The 19,422-nt window shown below is 51.6% G+C and overlaps 8 protein-coding genes across 8 annotated transcripts; 2 read left to right on the top strand and 6 right to left on the bottom strand.

Annotated features, from left to right (window-relative positions):
- Positions 1-245: 245 nt before the first annotated feature.
- EDD37DRAFT_562767 (ATP-citrate synthase subunit 1) lies at positions 246-2,492 on the bottom strand (the record flags this gene model as incomplete). The annotated part of the gene is made up of 5 exons (XM_062813933.1): positions 246-484; positions 540-572; positions 629-787; positions 839-2,241; positions 2,293-2,492. 5 exons carry the CDS (start codon positions 2,490-2,492, stop codon positions 246-248), a joined length of 2,034 nt encoding a protein of 677 aa, XP_062670511.1.
- Positions 2,493-3,686: 1,194 nt separating this feature from the next.
- EDD37DRAFT_353275 (ATP-citrate synthase subunit 2) lies at positions 3,687-5,890 on the top strand. The gene is made up of 2 exons (XM_062811793.1): positions 3,687-4,406; positions 4,457-5,890. Exons 1-2 carry the CDS (start codon positions 3,966-3,968, stop codon positions 5,468-5,470), a joined length of 1,455 nt encoding a protein of 484 aa, XP_062670510.1. The 5' UTR covers positions 3,687-3,965; the 3' UTR covers positions 5,471-5,890.
- Positions 5,757-6,927, bottom strand: EDD37DRAFT_353247 (DNA polymerase delta, subunit 4). Its single transcript, XM_062811792.1, has 2 exons — positions 6,366-6,927; positions 5,757-6,290 (listed from the first exon to the last, which is right to left on the bottom strand). The coding sequence occupies exons 1-2, from the start codon at positions 6,778-6,780 to the stop codon at positions 6,043-6,045; spliced, it is 663 nt and encodes a 220-aa protein (XP_062670509.1). The 5' UTR covers positions 6,781-6,927; the 3' UTR covers positions 5,757-6,042.
- Positions 6,928-7,329: 402 nt separating this feature from the next.
- Positions 7,330-8,415, bottom strand: EDD37DRAFT_353244 (uncharacterized protein). Its single transcript, XM_062811791.1, has 2 exons — positions 8,291-8,415; positions 7,330-8,232 (listed from the first exon to the last, which is right to left on the bottom strand). The coding sequence occupies exon 2, from the start codon at positions 8,108-8,110 to the stop codon at positions 7,400-7,402; it is 711 nt and encodes a 236-aa protein (XP_062670508.1). The 5' UTR covers positions 8,111-8,232; positions 8,291-8,415; the 3' UTR covers positions 7,330-7,399.
- Positions 8,416-8,725: 310 nt separating this feature from the next.
- On the bottom strand, positions 8,726-9,823 carry EDD37DRAFT_563851 (PLC-like phosphodiesterase; the record flags this gene model as incomplete). Its single annotated transcript, XM_062813980.1, has 1 exon — positions 8,726-9,823. A coding segment is annotated over one exon (1,098 nt), but the record flags the coding sequence as incomplete, so codon positions are not given.
- A 2,304-nt stretch (positions 9,824-12,127) lies between these two features.
- Positions 12,128-13,584, bottom strand: EDD37DRAFT_608108 (alcohol dehydrogenase; the record flags this gene model as incomplete). The annotated part of the gene is made up of 5 exons (XM_062815032.1): positions 12,128-12,897; positions 12,956-13,156; positions 13,209-13,248; positions 13,313-13,338; positions 13,425-13,584. The coding sequence occupies 5 exons, from the start codon at positions 13,582-13,584 to the stop codon at positions 12,128-12,130; spliced, it is 1,197 nt and encodes a 398-aa protein (XP_062670506.1).
- A 959-nt stretch (positions 13,585-14,543) lies between these two features.
- On the bottom strand, positions 14,544-16,816 carry EDD37DRAFT_352678 (importin subunit alpha-1). The gene is made up of 3 exons (XM_062811789.1): positions 16,344-16,816; positions 15,781-16,290; positions 14,544-15,729 (listed from the first exon to the last, which is right to left on the bottom strand). Exons 1-3 carry the CDS (start codon positions 16,575-16,577, stop codon positions 14,815-14,817), a joined length of 1,659 nt encoding a protein of 552 aa, XP_062670505.1. The 5' UTR covers positions 16,578-16,816; the 3' UTR covers positions 14,544-14,814.
- A 1-nt stretch (position 16,817) lies between these two features.
- EDD37DRAFT_353108 (uncharacterized protein) lies at positions 16,818-19,339 on the top strand. Its single transcript, XM_062811790.1, has one exon. The coding sequence runs from the start codon at positions 17,083-17,085 to the stop codon at positions 19,039-19,041; it is 1,959 nt and encodes a 652-aa protein (XP_062670504.1). The 5' UTR covers positions 16,818-17,082; the 3' UTR covers positions 19,042-19,339.
- Positions 19,340-19,422: the final 83 nt, after the last annotated feature.

Below are 19,422 nucleotides of genomic sequence, written 5' to 3'. Positions count from 1 at the left end.
AGGCTGCCAAAGTCAGATGACTGGACATTATATCTGTGAACATCACACCCGGTTCACCATAAGCAGTGAGGCGATGAGACGACTTGAAAGTTGCTCATATTTTGTCTTCATACCATCAGCCAGTCGTTGTCTACTCATGCCGACTAGTGATTTGCCTGCATGGCCACCATGGGCATAGTCACGTGCTTCCGAAACCCTCAACAAAACGCCGTACCATTACAACGATTCTTGTTCCCAAAGTCGCTCTACACAGATACTTCAACACGTCCCTCGCTGTTCTGGCCCTTCGCAAACGTTGGTAGGAGATAGGTGATGTCGTCCCATGGATGTCTGTACAGTCCTTGTCTGTTTCGCTTCTGATCAAGGTAATGGGCGATCAGACCGATGGATCGACCGAGGACGAACAAGCCGTTGAGGACACCCATCTTCATATAGTCTTCCGCTTCTTCTGCAGAGAAAGCACCGCAGTTGCGCATGAGATCAACTAATGAACGTTAGTACACGGATTTTTTTTTGGACGAATATCCACCAAAACTTACCGAACGACACTGCAATGCAACCGTCAACATTAACTAGAGGCATAAGAGGTTAGCAAACATCATAACGACGATGAATAGGGGAGAAATACGAATCAAACTGTCCTTCTTTGCCGTCGTGAGGGTCTCTACAGCAAGCGCATAGTCGAGAAGCTTGTGGGAGGGAAAGTGCTTGAAGACAAAGTCCTTAACAAGCTCAACACGAAGATCGGGATTGTTCCGGGACTTGATTCGGTGACCGATACCAGGGACTAGAAGTTGTTAGTCAGATTGTGCAAGAAGGGCTCGAAGCTTGAACTTACTGAGTTTGTTCTCTTTGCGCATGATGTCGACAAATTCTCTTGGGCTGAGACCCTTGTCGGAAGCACGGGAGAACTCTTCGGCAGCGCCATCCAGGGCACCACCGAAACGGGAGCCAATGGTCAGGAGACCAGCAACGAGTGAAGAGATCAAGTCTTTGCCGGCACGGGTAGTGATGATGGTGTTCATGGCACCAGACACAGCAGGACCGTGATCAGCGGTCAACATAAGGACCATCTCCAAGAACTTGCCGGCATATGCAGGAAGTCGGCGACGGAACCACAGGAGAGACATGACACCACCAATACCAATGTCCTCCTTGAAGACGTCTGAAATTGGCATTCCGGCGTAAAGCAACTCCTGGCCTCTGTCGTCGGAGATAGTGGAGATAAAGGCAGCGGGTTTTCGGATGAGGCCCAATTCCTGAGCCCACGCATAGTCCATGGGGATTTTTGGGACGGCTGGTTCTGGGGCAGGATTGATGGTTCCTTGCTTGACCAATTTTTGGTACACCTCGGCAAGAAGAGTTGGCATCTCCTCGAAGGTGTCAGGAACGAAGAAACCAGCTTCCCTCATCGACTGGTTCTTGAGGACAGCTGTTTCGAGTTGAGAATTGGCGGAGGCACCGGCGTGACCGAATTGGACTTCGGTCTTGAACATGCTGGCGCAGGTTCCGATAGCCCATGCGACAATTGGCTTGGTAATCTGACCATTCTTGACAGCCTCGATGACTCGGTACTCCTCGACACCACCAACCTCACCAAGAAGCAAAAGGATTTTGCAGTCCGGCTCGGCCTGATAACGAAGCATGTGGTCGATGAAAGTGGTACCGGGGTATCTGTCACCACCGATGGCAATGCCCTCGTACACACCGTCGGTGTTCTGGGCGATGATATTGTTCAATTCGTTGGACATACCTCCGGACTTGGAGACGTAGCCAACAGAACCCTTCCGGTAGAGTTTAGAAGCAACAATGTTGTCCAACATACCACCAGTGTTGCCGATCTTGAAAGCACCGGGCTTGATACCACCGACGGTGGCCGGGCCAACAATAGTGATGCCCTTCTGTATCGACTTGACCATGATCTCGCGGGCACGTCGTTCGGGCACACCTTCTGCAATGATGGCAATCGAGCGAATCTGAGGAATGTTCATCAACTCCATTGTGGAGCTGTAGACTGATCGCGAAGAAGCAAAGTTGACGATTGTGTCGACATCAGGGTGCTTCTCGAAAGCCTTGTCCACAGACTGGTAGACCGGCAGAAGAGTCTCGCTCGTACCCCAGTACATCTTGCTGACGAACTGTCCGCCGAATGTGTAGATAATACCGGCAACTGAAGGCGTCGTTCGCTTGCAAATGAAGTCGAAGTCGAGCATACCCTGGACAGCCTTTGGCTGCATTCCGCTGTTCCAATTGTCAATATCGCTCTCTCAAACTGCGCCCGGGCTGGCTTACTATACGAAACATCTCGTCTTGTTGTGGAACAGAGCATGCGGAGCAGGGCTCAGTGCTCTTGAGGGAGCCTCGAATCGGCGAATGTTGTCGTTGGCAGAGAAAGGTGCGTCTGAACCCGGAGAAGCGTCGCCAGCAGGGAGATCGATCTTGGGGACTCCATTGGAAAGGGGGGCAGGCGCTCCGTCTGTCGCGGAAGGCATTGTGGGAGAGTTCTCACGGACTGGAAGGCCCATTGTGTTAGCAGTAGAAAGACGGCAATGCTATAGAGGAGCAACAAAGAGTGGTTGCAGGGAGGTTGTCGCGGGTAGAGGGGGTTTCGGTGGTGCAGGGAGTATATCGAAGGAGTATAGTATATCGGCATTGAACTGGAGTGCGGATGAACTTACATTCGGACAAATAGAACGGTTGAGTGGTGTATGAAGAAACAACGACCGTCGGTTGATGTCCAGCAGAGACAGATGACCAGCGAGAGAAAATTGGTCGAATTGGTGTTTTGGTGTGGACAATGAGGTGTGATGCTGATGCGAATGCCAGGTGTGTCTGCTGCAGGTTTAGCTTGGGGTAACTGAATTAACCACTAACGTGGTTGTTGAGAGTCCGCTACTAAGGAGCTCCAACACGAAAATAGGCATGGCGGCCCCCAACTTGGTTGCGGTGAGATTTTTTAGTGGACCCCTGATAATCGAGTTTCAGCGCCTCAATCATTGCCGATAACTTTACTAGGCATGATATGCGGCCCGTAGCCGGGATAGCTGAATCGCCATTTTGTCCTGGACCACCAGGGCTGATTGTGGCCTTTCGTCTGTCCTGGCGGGCCTGATCCCCCGCTAAGCTCGCCCCTTACTGGAGGAGACCAATTCCTCGCGTGCCCCTTTCGCGCCTCTCAGAGTCAATTCGGAGTCCGGTACCCTGGCCGTATTTCGTATCTGCTTAGGTATCCGGGTGATACGATATTTCACACAGGGCAACGGTGGGCTACACTCGGCGGATATACAATGGAAGTGTTGGATACCTTCCGGGATGAAATGGATCAACAGATGATAGTCTCGGGCATGAGATCCCGAGGCAGCACAAAAGGCCTCCGGAATAGCAGAGTAAAGAACAGCCATCGGCATTGGAGTCTCTGCTGCACTATTCAGCAACCCTCTCTTCAACAGATTCCTAGTGAAGTCACTCAATCGTCACAGGGTCAGCTCAACTCACTAACAAAAGCGGTGACCGACGGCCTGAACACGTCGGTCACTTCCCTGGACCATTTAGGCGGGCAATAGGCGTGCAGGCAAGGGCGGGAATCTGGTTCCTGGTGTTGGTGTGGCTTTTAGCGTGCGGTGATCCACCATTGATGCGCCCCTTGTTAAGTTTAGCATCCTCCTCAACAGACCATTCTCCGCCCAAAATTTTATTGTGCAGGGCAAGCTGCGCTCTCCGAACCGCCAACATTATTGTCCTGACCCCGATCCAGTAAGAATTCTGGCCCCAGCTGTTTCGTCGCAGCATCACCACGCACTTTTGCTCTTGAATCCAGTAGATTGACAACTGGTCAATCCTCTACTGAACTTCCCCAATATCATAGAGACTCTGTCTTCTCATTCATCCCCGTTGACGCTCTCAAACTGTCTGGAGCCTCACAATCACCCTGACATTCCCTTGATTTACCCCTCACCGCCGCAACAATGTCAGCAAAGTCCATTCTCGAGGCTGACGGCAAAGCCATCCTCAACTACCACCTCAGTCGTGCTCCAGTGGTCAGGCAGACTCCTCTGAAGGCTTCGGGGATACACAACCCTCCTCCAAAGCTAGCATCACTCTACTTTCCCGAAGATCAGTCTGTATCGACTATCCTCGACCAGGCAGAGGCCACCTATCCGTGGCTGTTGGCTTCCGGCGCCAGGTTTGTCGCGAAACCAGATCAATTGATCAAGAGAAGAGGAAAGAGCGGCCTATTGGCCCTGAATAAGACATGGCCTGAGGCTAAAGCGTGGATTGCGGAGAGAGCAGGCAAGGAACAGAAGGTGGAAACCGTCACTGGTTACCTCAGACAATTCCTGGTAGAACCATTTGTGCCTCATCCTCAAGATACTGAGTACTACATCAACATCAACTCTGTTCGAGACGTGAGTGTTCCCGGATGTTGAAGTTTTGGACCACACTAATTGACCCACAGGGCGACTGGATTCTCTTCACGCACGAGGGTGGTGTCGATGTCGGTGATGTCGATGCAAAGGCAGAGAAGATCCTAATCCCAGTCGACCTGAAGGGATTCCCTTCTATTCAAGAGCTGGCATCAACACTGCTTAAGAAAGTCCCTCAGGGCGTCCACAATGTCCTGCTGGACTTCATCATCCGATTGTACTCAGTCTACGTCGACTGCCAGTTCACCTACCTCGAAATCAACCCGCTAGTCGTCATTCCCAACGATGCAGGAACCTCAGCTGATGTCCACTTCCTCGATCTTGCCGCTAAACTCGATCAGACCGCCGACTTCGAGTGTGGCACGAAATGGGCCATTGCCCGAAGCCCGGCTGCTCTTGGTCTGCCCGGTGTCAAGGCCGACTCAAAGGTCAGCGTTGACGTTGGGCCACCAATGGAGTTCCCTGCACCCTTCGGTCGTGAACTTAGCAAGGAAGAAAAGTACATTGCAGACATGGACGCGAAGACCGGAGCCTCCCTCAAACTCACCGTGCTGAACTCCCAAGGTCGCATCTGGACTTTGGTTGCTGGTGGTGGTGCGTCCGTCGTTTATGCCGACGCTATTGCTTCCGCCGGTTTCGTCAGCGAACTGGCCAACTATGGTGAATACTCCGGCGCTCCAACCGAGACGCAGACGTACAACTACGCCCGAACTGTGCTCGACCTGATGCTCCGCGCACCGCTCAACCGGGAGGGCAAGGTCCTGTTCATTGGCGGTGGTATTGCCAACTTCACCAATGTCGCCTCAACATTCAAGGGTGTTATCCGCGCCCTAAGAGAGGTTGCTCCCAGACTCAACGAGCACAAGGTTCAGATCTGGGTCCGTCGTGCGGGTCCCAACTACCAAGAAGGTCTCAAGAACATCAAAGGCGTGGGTGAGGAGCTCAAGCTCAACATGCACGTGTATGGCCCTGAGATGCACGTCAGTGGTATTGTGCCACTGGCTCTCTTGGGCAAGAAGAGCACCATTCCCGAGTTCGGTGGTTAGTGAACGACCTTGCATATGCTGTTGTTGTATGATTTGATCTAGAGTATATCCATCGTCAGATCGTTTTTGATGGGTTGGCATGCGCCTGGGCGATCGGAAAAGGGGCCTGGGTGTTCTTTCCGGAGTTCCATGATGACTGCGGAGGAAAGCATTGTGATGAACCGCGAGTGACACGTCCTCTTGATGTATGGGCACTGAACTTGAATCAGATAAGCGTGAATAGCACAAGGTTGGCCATGATGAGATTTGCCTAATGAGAAGCTCTTCGAAGAGCGAAATCATAGCTCCGTCATCTGGCTGACAAGATCTAACGGTTAACATCCCCTTGAGTTTTCTGAGCCCTTATGAGCCTTGCCTGCTAGACCTCTTGTGCAAGGGCTGCATCGCCTTCATTGCAGTACCATGGGTAAAGTCTCCCCATATTCCTTGCCAGCGACCTTCATCCTGCCAGCAATGTCTTCGCCTGAACGCCTAACCCCTTTTTGATGCATTTCGCTGAATCGACCCCCGTATTGTAAGTGCATCCCTTTCTCCTCCTATGCACACAATTTGGGGTAAACATTGGTGTCCTTTTACTCCACGAGAACAACCCTGCCACCAGCCAACTCGTCGATATACGCTAGTTTTCCGCACCCCTGACTCGTCTTCTTATCTTCTTCACGTAGAAGAACAGCGAGGACTTCGACCGGCGGTTCCAGACCTAGCATGTTGGCCCTCTTCCAGCGTAGAAGCCGTGAGATGCCGATGCACGGTCCGTACTGTGAGGAGAGGTCGAAATGGCGTAGGATTTTCTCGTGGATGGATAGAGATTCTTGGTGGACTAGAAGGAAAACGACATGTTAGTACTCCTGAGGAACTAGACAAGTGCTTGGTGCTGGAATGGTGAATAACGTACTTCTAGGAGCAAGTCTGCTGTCCTCCTCGGCTCTCCAGTACTTCTTGATCTGAGCGTCCGTCACTTTCTCCGCTGCGAGTTTCCGATCATCTTTCTCTGTCGCCTTTTTCTTAGACTTGGGTTTCTGGCTTGATGCTAGCTTCGCCGGTGTCCCAGGGGCTGCGATTTCGACTTGCGTTGACTCCGCCTCGGGTTCTGGCACTTCGATCGTTGCGGGCTCCTCATCCACCTCAGGAGTCTCGATGTCTTTTACTTCTTCCTCCTGGTGCGATTGAGCAGAGTTTGATAATCTGGATGATTCCTTTGAGTCGTCATGTCTGGCACCCGGCTTGGTCACTCGTGTGGAATTGTTGAATGTGAGTGTGGATTGAGCGCTCGACGTCGTGGCGCCTTTGGCTTTGCGGCCTCGAGCCATTCTGTCTGTGATGGAATAGTGTATGGATGCGGACCTTCGAATGCAGTCTCAGTTGATGCGCACTGTGGATGTATGCCAAATGTGGTCTGTATGTTGCAATGTCGTTGTAGAGGTGTCAAAGGCTGGACCGTGAAAGGCAGATGAATGACGTTCTTCAATTTCCTTTCATTTGGCTTGCTGCCTCAGCAACCACCTGTCATTTTGGGCTTGCATCTAATGCTGCTTCTAGGCCAGTTACTTATCTCGATTGTCATTGGCGAGTGAACACGCGTTTCCTTGCCTAGGGTGAAGCGGCAGCGCGTTTGCGTGTTCAAGACGTTGCATACTATCATTCTACTGCCTCATCACTGTCGTCCATTATGATAAAGAGGATGCTAACCATTTCGAAACGTGCTGGTACAGAGGTGACAATCTGCTTCGCTGTATACAACCTGTCTGTGACATACTGTGTTCGTCTCTTCGATGGCCGTAACAACTAATTCATCACGGCAATGCACCACCAGCTCTTTCACAAATAGGCCATCCGAAATCCCACCCGGGGGTCGCTACCCAAGACCAAACCCATCCACTTCGAGGGAGTCACCATTGTCCGTCGATTTTATCATCCTTACGGCTTCGCTCAATCTAGACCTTCTGTGCCACTATCCCCTTGCCAAAGCATCGGGTACAGCCACAACGCCATCCCAGCTGCAAAGAACGGCACGAGAATCTGCATAACAGCGTTCCACTCCTTGTGAGTCAATCCCCCCAGCTGTTTGAGCTCTCTCTTGTCGAGCTTGTCGAGCTTCAAGATCACCGTCGACAACTCTGCGCACCAGTATATGCCGAACGTGAGCAACGGAACGCCCACGAGCGTCTTGTTCTCGATGACCCATGGCCAGCGGGCCCAAAGCCCGAGGAAGACGGCATAGCAGGCGCCTACCTCGACAAGGCAAAACAACGCCCGGACGAAATAGATTCGAGCAAGGTAGGGGTGTTTGTCTTGATCTGTGGGCGGCGTCGGGTTCGATATAGGCCCTGCCGTGCCGCCTTGCTCTGATGAATTTTGTTGAATCGTGTGAGTATCATGATTAGAGGTCGAGGCTGAGATTGAACCGGTAGGACCACATAACATGGCAGAAGCTGGTCGCTGAACAGTGTCGGGGCCTTCGACTTGGGCCTCGATGTCGTCTTGACTGATCTTGGAATTGGTTGCGGCTGGTGCCTGAACAGCGTCTGAGGCTTGGACTTGGGCTTCGAGGTCGATGTCGTCTTGACCGGTCTCGGAACGGTAAGAGGGCGGTCGTGAGGACGTACGCCGAGGTGCCTTGACGCTCTTGGATCGAGTCATTTTGTCGAGATACTATCCTTCGCTATGTTCACGAGTCGTCTTCCCTACGCAAAGAAGAGTAAGAGGCGTCGCAAAGAGGAATAGCTCTGATATATAGGGTAAAAGAAAAGGGCATCGACGTGCTGAAAGACCAAGAGGTTAAGTGAGGACTATCGCACCTCGAAAATGTATGGTACACACAATGTCAATTCTTTGGGTGAGCCACAACGTGTCTGCCGACCCTCAAGGCAGAACTTGGAACAAGAAAATGAATGGCAAGGCATACTCGAGTACAGTGGAAGGGAAATGGTCGATTGCCAAAGAATGGAAGAACTTTCTTTCGAGATATGCAGCTTGTGCGTCTATCTGGTTCCGGTTATATGCTCACTAAGAAGCTGGGGTATCAATCATACTGTAAATGCCGTGCTTCCCAAGATCAGCCCTTGTATAGTGCTCAAACGCCGTCGCTGTGCCCATCAAGGATTTACCTGGCATTCCTGACTTCGTTTCGGATGCCTGTCCCAGATCATTTATAAAACTGGATACCTCGGCACCCTCCGTTCGTCCTCGCTCATCGCCTGGTGTTCGTTCCTGTAATCTTTCTTCAATCATCAATCATCTGTCGCACGCCATGGTTCATGACCTTTTGTCCGCAAACTGCCAAGGACCGCTGAACCAAGATCCCTTCTTTCCCCAATTCCAGGTGCCTTTCGTCGCTGCACGTAGATCGTCCACGTTCAAGTAATCGACACCTTCTTTGTATTGAACACGCCAGAGGTAGTTTCTCATGGCCTTTGGCCAACTGGGTACACCCCAGTATCTAACTTTGAGACCTCGCGCATGTGCACCCGCAATTTGTTTGCGCATTTTCTCCTTCTGTGCATGGGAGAGTCTGCCGCGCCACGGCCAGCCAATGGTGCGTGTAAAGTCGACTGAGGCATAATAGGAATTTGCAAGAGAGTAGATGGCTGGATCTACAGGCGCTGCTCCGGAATGACCTTGTCCTTGATTGCCGAACCACCGTTTGTCTACGGCATGGGTGTCCTTCGATGTAGACGTACTTGTGACGTCCAACTTATCCATAAGGTCCAGAGGCGCATCGAAAAACATGTCTCGATAATCCGAATTGGCCACCACCATATTAAACGGAGCGTTACCTGTGACCACAACGGTGACTGGTCCCTCGACCACGTCCGTCCCGTTGAAGTGAGTGAGATAGTGTTTTTCTCGCAAAGGCTCGAGTTGTTCGGAGACATAGGGCCAAATTGCTTGTCCGTCATTCTTGAAGTCGATCAAAAGGACTAAAGTGCGTGCAGATTCTGTGTCAAACACGCCGTTTCGAGGGCTGTCCAGAGTGTCATGAAAAGATGTGATCGGATTCTGCTTGTCCAGGATGTTCACCAATGGGTTGATGTAGAGGTTGCGGAGAGTCCTTTCCGGTGTGAGAGAGGCGGTAGAATGTCCAACATACAACTCTTGTTCATAAAGCCAAACATCGGCCTCAACTCCGGTACATCCTGCCTTCAGCGCCGAAAAGAGAGGTTCTCTCCTCCAGTAGTCATTGTGAGAGTGACAACTGACTGGATGAATGTCGGCTGAGAAATCTGTAGGCCATCGTCCTAGGTCGCCCGAGAGTTTCTTTGCTCCTTTCCATCCATCAAATTCGTCGTCGGCCTCGTCCGGGAAAAAGGATACAAGGAGACCAGATGCTAGGGCGATGAACTCCAAAAGGCCACTGCGAGTACATTAGAACGTTAGACCGGATGCACTTGGATTATTCTTACAGCAGCATGAGCGAGAACCCCAATAGCCGTAGAACTTTCTTTAGAGCCGTCGATCTGGTAGATTTTAACAACGGCCTTTCAAGCGTAGATTGTTTATGCCCCGTGGAATAACGTCGACCCCAGAACAAACTTAAGAGACTCTTTTTATCCGGCGACGGCCACCTGGAGGATGTTTGAGAGGTAACATGGTCGAAAGAAGAGGCAGGTGCAGGGAGGGCAGTACATGAAACTGCGGGCGATTTGGCAGCATCGGATCTCACGGAAGATGGATCTTCAAATGCTCCATTTTCCAGATCAGAACTGTCGTTGAAAGTCTGACCCTGTGTCAAAAAAGGTACACGTTCGGGCTCCGTAGACGATTCGCGAGTATGAGATCGAGCTCGGTCATTACGGAATGTCCGGATGCCTGTAGACGAATGTTGAGGCATCCTTCGCTGGCGCGAGCCTCGCAGGCTTGGGAGAGGGGAGACTGCGGCGTTGATTGGGGAGGGGCAGCGGCTGATTACTTAAGGTCGAACTGGGGGGGAAAAGGCGACTCCAAGACAGCCGAGGTGCTTGCTAATCCTTCAATTGCATGACTTTATGCAATGCGATCCGATGCGATAAGAGAGCGGTGAGAGTACTGAGAGCATCGAATTACTTTGTCGAACTGTCGAGGGTCAATGGTATGTTTGGCGATGACATTAGAAGCCAAATCAGAAGGAATGCGCCAAAAGAAAGCGTGCAGGGTCGAGCTCTCTTTTTCAACAATGGCTTTCTTGTTCGAGACAGGCTTCAACAATGTCACCACTGGACGGGACCCTGAAAAGCCCTTGAGCGATTCAAGAAATGCTTCCCACTTCCCTATATCGGATCGACTAACTCACCTAGTCGATGGCTAACCACATATGTAGGCAGCCACACGGGCGAGAATCTGTCACCCGCTACAGACTCTGATGGTTCTCACCGTGCCTGAAGTAAAATACAATTCATACTTCATCTCCCAGTCCTTCTTCCATACTTCTCCCACATGTCTGTCACTGCTTCTCCCAATTGGACCCAGAACATAGCTAATGATGTGTTTCTCAGGCGCTCACCGTCCGGTCGCCTGTCAGTCTTGTGATCTGCCGTCGCCTCTCAACTTCAGCTGTCACCATAGCATCCCACTATCGTCAGGACGGTTAAGGTTTTGGGTCATTTGAGCCGGAGCCATCACTTAGATCGACTCCAAGCCGTGCTTCTTCCTCCAATCCTTCCGTCCCGTGGTCTAGATCATCTCGAATTCCAGCATGCCAGATTCGTCCGAAGTCTTTTTGGAGTTGAGTTTGCGCCTGTGAACGCCCATTATTTTCATCATCTATCAGTTCGTCCTTGCCGTCTTTTCCGCGGTGGAAACATTCCCCGGAGACATTGCGGCTCTACAATTATGGGTATGGTGGTCACTGCATACCCATATCTGGACGAGGCTTCACGGTTGCTGGTGGTCTGTTTATTTGTTAATTGATTCTGCTCAAACATAGCATTGAGCACGACTCTTTGAAGACTTGTTGCGCACTGGCAAAAATCAGAAAATACTGCTGGCACACACTGCGACTGTCTTGAAATGCCTATCCCACAGTGGAGCGGACGGGGTCTGCAAGACAGTCCGATGCATTATCTAGGGGTCAATCGTCCACCTATACAAGATCGCTGATAGCCTCCCCTGGCACATGACCTTCCAAATTTTCTGTTGTTGCAACTCCCACCGTGTTTCAATCACCGCTAACCAGTGATGGTGAGGCTGGGGATAAACGAGTGACGTCGAGTGTGCAAATCGCCAAAATGCTTTGCTACACGTGCGCCTTGGCTGATGGGCTTCACTTTCTAGCGTTGAGAGTGCTGACCATCTCCACGCCTCAGCGATAAGAGGTGAGAACAAATGAGAGGTACTCTCTACACTCGTGGTCAAGCCGGCACTCTGCAACGGACACAACTTCCAAGTCCCAGTCTAAACACATTGACACACAGATACTGGGATTAGACCGAATCGACAATTTCCGTGACAATGTTTGTGCACATACTTGGTCACGAGAACAGGAGAAAGGGCTCTTTTAGGTCAAGAAGAAATGATGGAAGAACGGCGGGTCTCTGGCATAGAGTCCTCTCGAGTTTGGCTGCTCAATCAATAGCTACCATTGTGAATGTACAAACGTTATGTTCAGCTCTCCAAGCCAGGTGCCTGCTACCATACAGCATCCCAGTCTCGCAGCGTCCTGCTATTTCGGATTGCAGCCGCTCACAATGGTCCATTGGGATGAATCAAAACCTTGGTGTACCCGTCGATCCTCTTGTCAAATTTCTCATATGCCGTCTCAGCGTCGTCAATACCAATCTCATGGCTGACCACAAACGACGGCTTCGCTTTGCCCGCAATGATCAGATCCCTCAAATACCTGTTGTACTGCTTGACGTTGCACTGGCCAGTCGCCAAAGACAGGCCCTTCTCAAACAACTTTCCGAAACTCATACTGATCATACCCTTCCCGCTTGCCTCGTCAGGCGCACCAGGGTCAGTAGGCACGTACAAGCCCGGAATACCAATCCCTCCACACGGACGCGTCGCCCTGATCATATTCTCGAGAACGATATTGGGCTGCTCCTTCTTCCCGCCCGTGTCGACTGCCTGGTATCCAACGGCATCGACCGCCCTGTCGATCATCCCGCCGTTCTTCTCGAGGATCTGGTCCACTGCGTCACCTTTGCTGAAGTCAATCGCGATACATCCGATCTTCTCAGCGGCCTTTAGACGCTCTGGCACCCGGTCGACAACATACACGCTGCTCGCGCCCCTGAGAACAGCTGAGTATGCTGCCATCAAACCCACAGGTCCCGCTCCCCACACGGCAATGTTCTCGCCGGGTTTGAACCCGCTGAGAGTTACCCCGTGCCAGCCAGTCGGGAAGATATCGGCCAACAGGATGAAATCGCTCTCATGTTCTGTACCGGGCGGCAGCTTCAGGGCATTGAAATCCGCGTATGGGATGCGAATATATTGAGCTTGGCCGCCTTGCACCCCACCACGTCAACATCAAAGGCCACCAGGATGGACGGTGGAAGTACTAACCTCGATAAGGTCCCATAGCCACATACCCGTACGCTCCGCCCGCGAATCCGGGATTGACACCCGTGCAAAACGCTGTCTTACCTTCCTCGCAGTTCCGGCAGCGTCCATCAGCCACGTTGAACGGCATCACCACTCGATCACCTTTCTTCAAGAGCGTGACGCCCGAGCCGACCTCGTGCACGATTCCCATGTTCTCGTGACCTTGGAGAGCCATCAGCCATGCAGTCTCGCTTCGGGATTGCAAGAAACATACCGAACGTGATACCAGCCTCAGCACCCGTGCGCCCTTCGTACTATATTTCTATCAGATCGTTCCCAAGTGCTATGACACCGTCGAGGGCCCCGAAGGAGACTTACCATATGCAGATCCGAACCGCAAATAGCTATTGCACGCCACTTGCATCAGTCTTTCTCGTTCTTATCATGGAATGATGGCTTTCCAATCCTCAGGTGATGGCATTGCACTTACCAGCAGTAGTCACCTTGACAAGAACATCATCCGGATGTTCGATCTTCGGCAACGGCACATCCTCGACCTTGACCTTGAACGCTCCCTGGTAATTCACCGCCTTCATCATGCTCGAGCCACCCCCCGAGTTGTGGTCGACACGAACTTCTGTAGCCGACATTCTGAATGACCGATCACGACAGTAACCCTCGCAATTTTACACTGTGTCTCACTGGTTCTGTACGACAATCGTAGGGATGAATCTTCAAGCAGGGAGTTGCAAAAAACGTGAATGACACCCTACAGGTCAACCTACCCCAGTCATATATATACTCTTGCTGATCAAGTGTCAACCCACCTTACTCGATCTCGGTAGATTTGCACCTCTCGTGCATAATCCTTACTTGCCCATCGTTGCGGAGATGTGGTCGTGACTGGTTACGTAGGTAGCAAGCGAGAGCGGGCGGCCTCGAAGCTCACCTCTGAGGTCCCTTTCATCCATTCGATCCCCATATTTGCGGGGTAACGAATGGTCACCGATGACATGTCGAAGAGTGTCAGCGAGAGCAAACACGAGGGGCTCCAAGTGATCTAACCCCTCCCACATGGGGATGAGAAATCCGGCAAATGCATCTTCGTCTCCTCACTGGTCGCTGCTCGGGAAGTCTGGAAGTACATCATGCACGAGACCAGGATCTTCTCCGTGGTACCGGAGAAACGCCTGCAAAAGCCTGCTTTGACCTCGTACCAATCTTCAAGTCTAGATCGTGCTGTGGGCAACTTTGAGACGGGGCATATTACCGTGTTCGGGGTGGAAAGAGCGAAGTGCAGACAATCACAAGACACAGCACGGGGTCTAATTGCTTGCATTGGGCCTGAGTCATGGAAAGGTAGTCGACATACATTTTCATAGGGTCTGGATCAGTAACAGGAATTCACTCGAGATTATCCTGCCTGATATCTGAACAGCTCGATAAACCTCTTCTCTTCCTCCCTCCCATTCCCGTGCCGCGCCTGAAAGCTGGACATTGTTTTTCCCGAAATAAACGCCTCTATTGGATGCTGTGGCAAGGGTGGTGCTGTGTCGAAGGTTTGAAGGGGTATACATGACGGTGCATCTGGTGGGTGGTCGTAAATGATCTTGGAGTCGTACTGAAGGTTTGTGGAGCGCGGTGGTCTTTGTGGGGATCGGGATCGATGACTGACTGGGGTGGAAATATCGGAGTGCTGCGGTTTCAACGTGTTGTTTCAGCGATATGCGTGGGCTGGGGCTGTCTCCCGACGACCTGTCGATATGGGACTGGGCTCGTCTGTGAGCTGCATCACTCAAGACAGCTCACTCAAGACCGAGCATGACCGGGAGTGACTGAAGGTTTCGTGCGCAATCTGCAAGTCCATATTGCTTAAGCTCTTACATGTCCATGGAGTCGTTGCCGTTGGCAAAGTTAAATTGTCCTTGAGGTTGGTTGGACCCGAGCGTAAAGCCGCTGGCGTTGGCTTGAGGCGCCAGTTCTTCAATATCGGCCCCAGCATCTTCTTCATCTGAGAAGTACCGCTCGATGATGTTGTAAGCCTTCATGTAGATCTCCTCGTTGGCATTGTTTTGGCAATCATGGATCTTCTCCATACCACCAGCCTCTTCGATGAACAATGCATATCGGTTGACTTGTGCCTCTGGAGCGCGGGCATCAGCAGCCTCTTTATCCATTTCTCCCACCTTGAGAATGTTCTCAAGCCCATCCAACGCAACCTGGATAATCTTATTGTCGGGGCAGGCGAGCAAGTCGCACAGTGGCTTGATGCAGCCTTCGGAAACGAGATATCTGATCTGATCAGGCTTTTGAAGGCCTCCCGATGTAGCATTTGAGATGGCCCAGCATGCTTCCTTGCGGGTCTTGAAGTCGCCGTTGGACAGCAGGTGAATCAAAGGAGGAATGATACCCGCATCAACCACAGACTGAATCTGGGTGGAGTTGCCGGCAGTGACATTTGAGATTGTCCAGCAGGCTTCCTTGCGGATTCCATCCTTCTGAGAGCTGAGTAGCGAGAGCAGAGCGGGCAGTGCTCCGCAGTTGATGATGACCTGGGTCTGAACATCGTCTCCTGTAACAATATTGCCGACGGACCGGAGGGCGGGGGTTTGGACGGAGGTAGAGGCATGCATAAGAAGTTCGACGAGTCGGCGAGGAATGCCAGCTTCAATAACGGCTTGGATCTTGTCGTTAGAGCCGTCAGAAAGGTACGAGATGGCCCAACAAGCATCGATTAAGACTTCGTCGTCAAGCATGTAGACAAGTTTGGAGAGGACAGGGAGAGCGGGTTGAATCTGGTTTGGGGTCAGTACAGCATGCGAACGTGATCCCGGGAGACGACTTACAGTGTTCCAGTCTGGTTGTGGTGTTTTACCACGGCAGAAATTGCTCAGAGTCCAGGTAGCATTTCGGAGCATGCTCAATTTGCGACCATCGGCGATGAGGTTGAGGAGAGGTTTCAAAGCCCCCTGACTGAGCACATAATCACGACAGGCAGGGCTGTCACCAGCAATGTTTCCCAAGGCCCAAACTGCTTGTTCGCGGACATCTGGTTCAGGGCTGCTGAGAAGCTCGACGAAGATAGGAACAGCACCGGCTTCGATAACAACCTGTGTCTGCGCCGCAGATCCAGAGGCAATGTTCGTCAAGGCCCAGGCCGCTTCGAATTGAACGAGGGTATGGGGAGAGCGAAGGAATTCAACGAAGCGGCTGACGACACCAGTCTCGATGACTTTCTCGATGGGAGGATTGCGTTCCTTAGAAAGAAGTTTTCGGAACTTGGTGGTGGCTTGGATCTGGGCATCGATCTGGTCTGAAAAGACCCCTCGTACCATTTCTGGCAACTCTGTGCTCAACTGCGTGTATCGTCAGCCGTAGCTCTCACAGGTATGAAAATTGTCACTCTTACCTCGCTCTCGATGTTGCCAGCCTCATCATCGCTATCCGCCTCAGTGACCCCGCCGATTCCAATCTCTCCATCTCCACGTTGAATTCCTCTTCGCTTGGCTAGATTTTCTTCTCTCTTCTGGCGACGAATTTCTACCTGTTGTTCCTCCCGACGGCGACGTAGTTCATCTGGTTTGAAACTGCCCTTGGCCTTGAACTGGGTCCGGCGATGCTCGGGGATGTATCTTTCCGCCATGTCGTATGACGTCTAGGGGATGGACACAGTCGATTTACCGATGTTCGTAGGGTCAGATTTCAGCTTAGCCTCAGAAAATGAGGTTTGGGAGCAAGTCTAAAGTTGGCAGTGAACAGATGTTTTGCCTTCAATAAGACAGTGATGCAACTGCGCAAGGGCCAGTGCGATTCAAGGGCAAATAATCAATAGAAAGGATCTGAGTCGCAAACGAGGGCAGTCACTGTTTTTGGCCCATGCTTGGCAACTACAACGATGGCACGTGACCTCGCGTCCCTCCTGAGAAAGGGACAATCGCCAGCAACGCGTCTCCTTTCAGGAGTCAAACCGACCGCTTTCACGTCCTTCACAACCTCGTACTGTGTCGTCCGGGAGCCAATAAAACCAGTCAAGACAAACAGCGAACACAACATTGTCGATGTGTCTTCAAAATAACAGTTTGCTGGCTAGTGCAACCACCATTAGCCCACTTCACTGTCTAGACCCGACGTGATTCTAAACTGACAAGATGGATCCTGCTCCTATTCCACCCAACTTCATTTCACTGTCCGAAGCGGTCCGTAGAGTGGGCACGGGTCCGGAGTTCAAAAATTACAATGTCATTGGAGTTTGTGTCGACTTCCTTGAGCCTACACTATCCGCAAAGGGAGACTATATGATCACGTTCACTTTGCATGATCCCTGGTGGACAGACCAAGGGCCAGGCATGAAGTTCCGATTCTTCAACAAAGTTGAGAACAAGCTGCCTACCATTCAGAACCAGGGTGATCTCGTGATAGTGCGCAATGTCAAGACTATCAACAATAATGGCAAGCTTGTCGGAATCTCCAACTTCGACACGAATTGGCTTGTACTTCCTCATGCCGAACTGGATACGCTACAGACCTCAGCGGACATCAAAGCCAAAGCTCTATGGCACGGGAAGTCAGATCCGACTTCCCGCATGCAAACGGCTCTTCCCAATGATGCTGAGCTCAAGTATGCCAAGTATATTGCTCAGTATGAGGATCCAACTGGGTGGAGCCCGCTCGTCGGGACCACGCGAATACAGCTCGAAAATATAATGAGGAGCAGCGGCGGTCAACCGCCTCCCCGCGAGAAGAAGTTCCGCTTGATAGAGCAGTTGAACTCACCTAGTCATAAGCAGCGTACTTGGGTCGAGATGCTGGGAGAAGTGCGCAAGATATACTCTTCGGACTCGAGAATGGAAATTGAGGTGACGGACTACACCTCACATTTTGATCTATACGATCACCAGTACGACAATGGTCAAATTGGTCGGGATGGTGACGACTTCGGACATCTTGATGACTCGAACCAAAGCAAGAGCTGGCCGGGCCCTTGGGGCAAAATGGCACTAAATGTCGTGCTGTGGGAACCTCATTGTTCAGAAGCCAAGAGATCTGTTACAGAAGGTACTTTTGTATACCTTCGCAATCTCGAGATCGGAAGGGACAAAGAAGGGTTGAAACTAGAAGGGCATTGTAGGACAGACCCGTCCAATTCTACCTCGATCAACTTCGAGGTCCGAAAACCTAAAGAGGACGATGAAGAATTGAAAGCACTCCTTTTGCGGAAGCGCAATTACGAGGCACAGGCGAAAGCAGAGAACAAGCGCTTCTTCCGCCATCCGCAGGACGCAAACAAAAGGAAAGCGAAGGAAGTCGATGAGGTCGAAGATACCCATAAGAGCAAAAAGGCAAAAGCTAGACACCGAAAAAAGAAGGAGAACAAGACAGCAACAACGGCTCGGACAGAAGGGAATCCCGACGGCGCCGAAGATAAAGCTCTGACCAAGCCTAACCTTAACGTTCGATGCAACAACTTCGATGTCCCAGCCAAACCGATCATTGACATTCTGGACGCGGATATTCTGGGCCGAACAACTCCCAAGGGTAACTCGTACAAGCTGCCTTTCCAGAATTGCAAGTACAAGTCCAACGTGAGGGTTGTGGACTTCTTCCCAGACAGCATCGAAGACTTTGCAGTTCCTCGCATCACAAGTGAGTACGATGTGTTGGGGGATGATGAGGAAGACCGGGAGGACGACGCCGAGATGGACCTCACACGGGAAAATGCAGATAGCTTGCAGTGGGAGTGGCGTTTCTTTCTTCTAGTTGAGGACGCTCGACCGCCACCAAACCGCGACGGCAGGCCGACGCAGATGGAGCTGTTGGTTGCCGACTCGGACGGAGACTTCCTCCTGAAAATGGACGCTTGTAACCTGAGAGAAAAGAAGAACGCACAAGTGCTGGCACAAGTGAAGGAGAAACTGTTTCACTTATGGGGAGATCTCCAAGAGAGGAAAGAAGAGTCCCCCACGGTCGAGACGCTGGCAGCCAAGCCCAGTGGGAGGCCCTTCGAATGCCTGATCAAGGAGTATGGCGTACCGGTCCGCAAGCCGGGTCAGTCAAAAAACAGCTGCTCGTACGACAGAATGTTCCGTCTGTGCTGGACAACCATATGAATTGGGAATGGCGAGACTGAAGATGCTCTCACACTGTCTCGACGGAGGCCAATTTCTGATTCGGGCCGATTCGGCGGCATGCCAATATGGAGCGCATGCTTACCTAGCATGGAGACGAGGTCAATTCGCCGACGTTGGGTCTCCCTAGCCATCGACGAATGCCACTCGAGCAAGTTCGTTATTGAAGCCCTGCAGCTGAGACAGCAGCTCAACGTTGGCTTGCGAGGCTCGGCTAGAAGGGCACAGCATGGCAATATCGCTGGGGAAGGGCTTTGGCACATCAATGAATTGCACGGGCGGGTCATGACTAATAACTTGGTATTTGCAAGGACCCTTGACAATCACCACCTGTGTGTCCTACGCTCCCCACCGTGATTTCAT

Source organism: Exophiala viscosa, assembly GCF_022695815.1.
Source record: "Exophiala viscosa unplaced genomic scaffold EDD37scaffold_4, whole genome shotgun sequence".
NCBI classification, from domain to species: Eukaryota; Fungi; Ascomycota; class Eurotiomycetes; order Chaetothyriales; family Herpotrichiellaceae; genus Exophiala; species Exophiala viscosa.
Note: the sequence above shows the minus strand (reverse complement) of the source record. Positions and strands in the feature narration are given on the sequence as shown.

What these genes read in the sequence shown, in the direction of transcription:
- EDD37DRAFT_353275 (XM_062811793.1), top strand. Translation starts at nt 3,966, where the DNA reads ATGTCAGCAAAGTCCATTCTCGAGGCTGACGGCAAAGCCATCCTCAAC. An exon ending in ACATCAACTCTGTTCGAGAC is followed by an intron (nt 4,407 to 4,456) that starts GTGAGTGTTCCC and finishes ATTGACCCACAG; the next exon opens with GGCGACTGGATTCTCTTCAC.
- EDD37DRAFT_353247 (XM_062811792.1), bottom strand. Translation starts at nt 6,780, where the DNA reads ATGGCTCGAGGCCGCAAAGCCAAAGGCGCCACGACGTCGAGCGCTCAA. An exon ending in CAGCAGACTTGCTCCTAGAA is followed by an intron (nt 6,291 to 6,365) that starts GTACGTTATTCA and finishes TTTTCCTTCTAG; the next exon opens with TCCACCAAGAATCTCTATCC.
- EDD37DRAFT_353244 (XM_062811791.1), bottom strand. Translation starts at nt 8,110, where the DNA reads ATGACTCGATCCAAGAGCGTCAAGGCACCTCGGCGTACGTCCTCACGA.
- EDD37DRAFT_352678 (XM_062811789.1), bottom strand. Translation starts at nt 16,577, where the DNA reads ATGGCGGAAAGATACATCCCCGAGCATCGCCGGACCCAGTTCAAGGCC. An exon ending in CTGGCAACATCGAGAGCGAG is followed by an intron (nt 16,291 to 16,343) that starts GTAAGAGTGACA and finishes CGATACACGCAG; the next exon opens with TTGAGCACAGAGTTGCCAGA. An exon ending in CACAACCAGACTGGAACACT is followed by an intron (nt 15,730 to 15,780) that starts GTAAGTCGTCTC and finishes ACCCCAAACCAG; the next exon opens with ATTCAACCCGCTCTCCCTGT.
- EDD37DRAFT_353108 (XM_062811790.1), top strand. Translation starts at nt 17,083, where the DNA reads ATGGATCCTGCTCCTATTCCACCCAACTTCATTTCACTGTCCGAAGCG.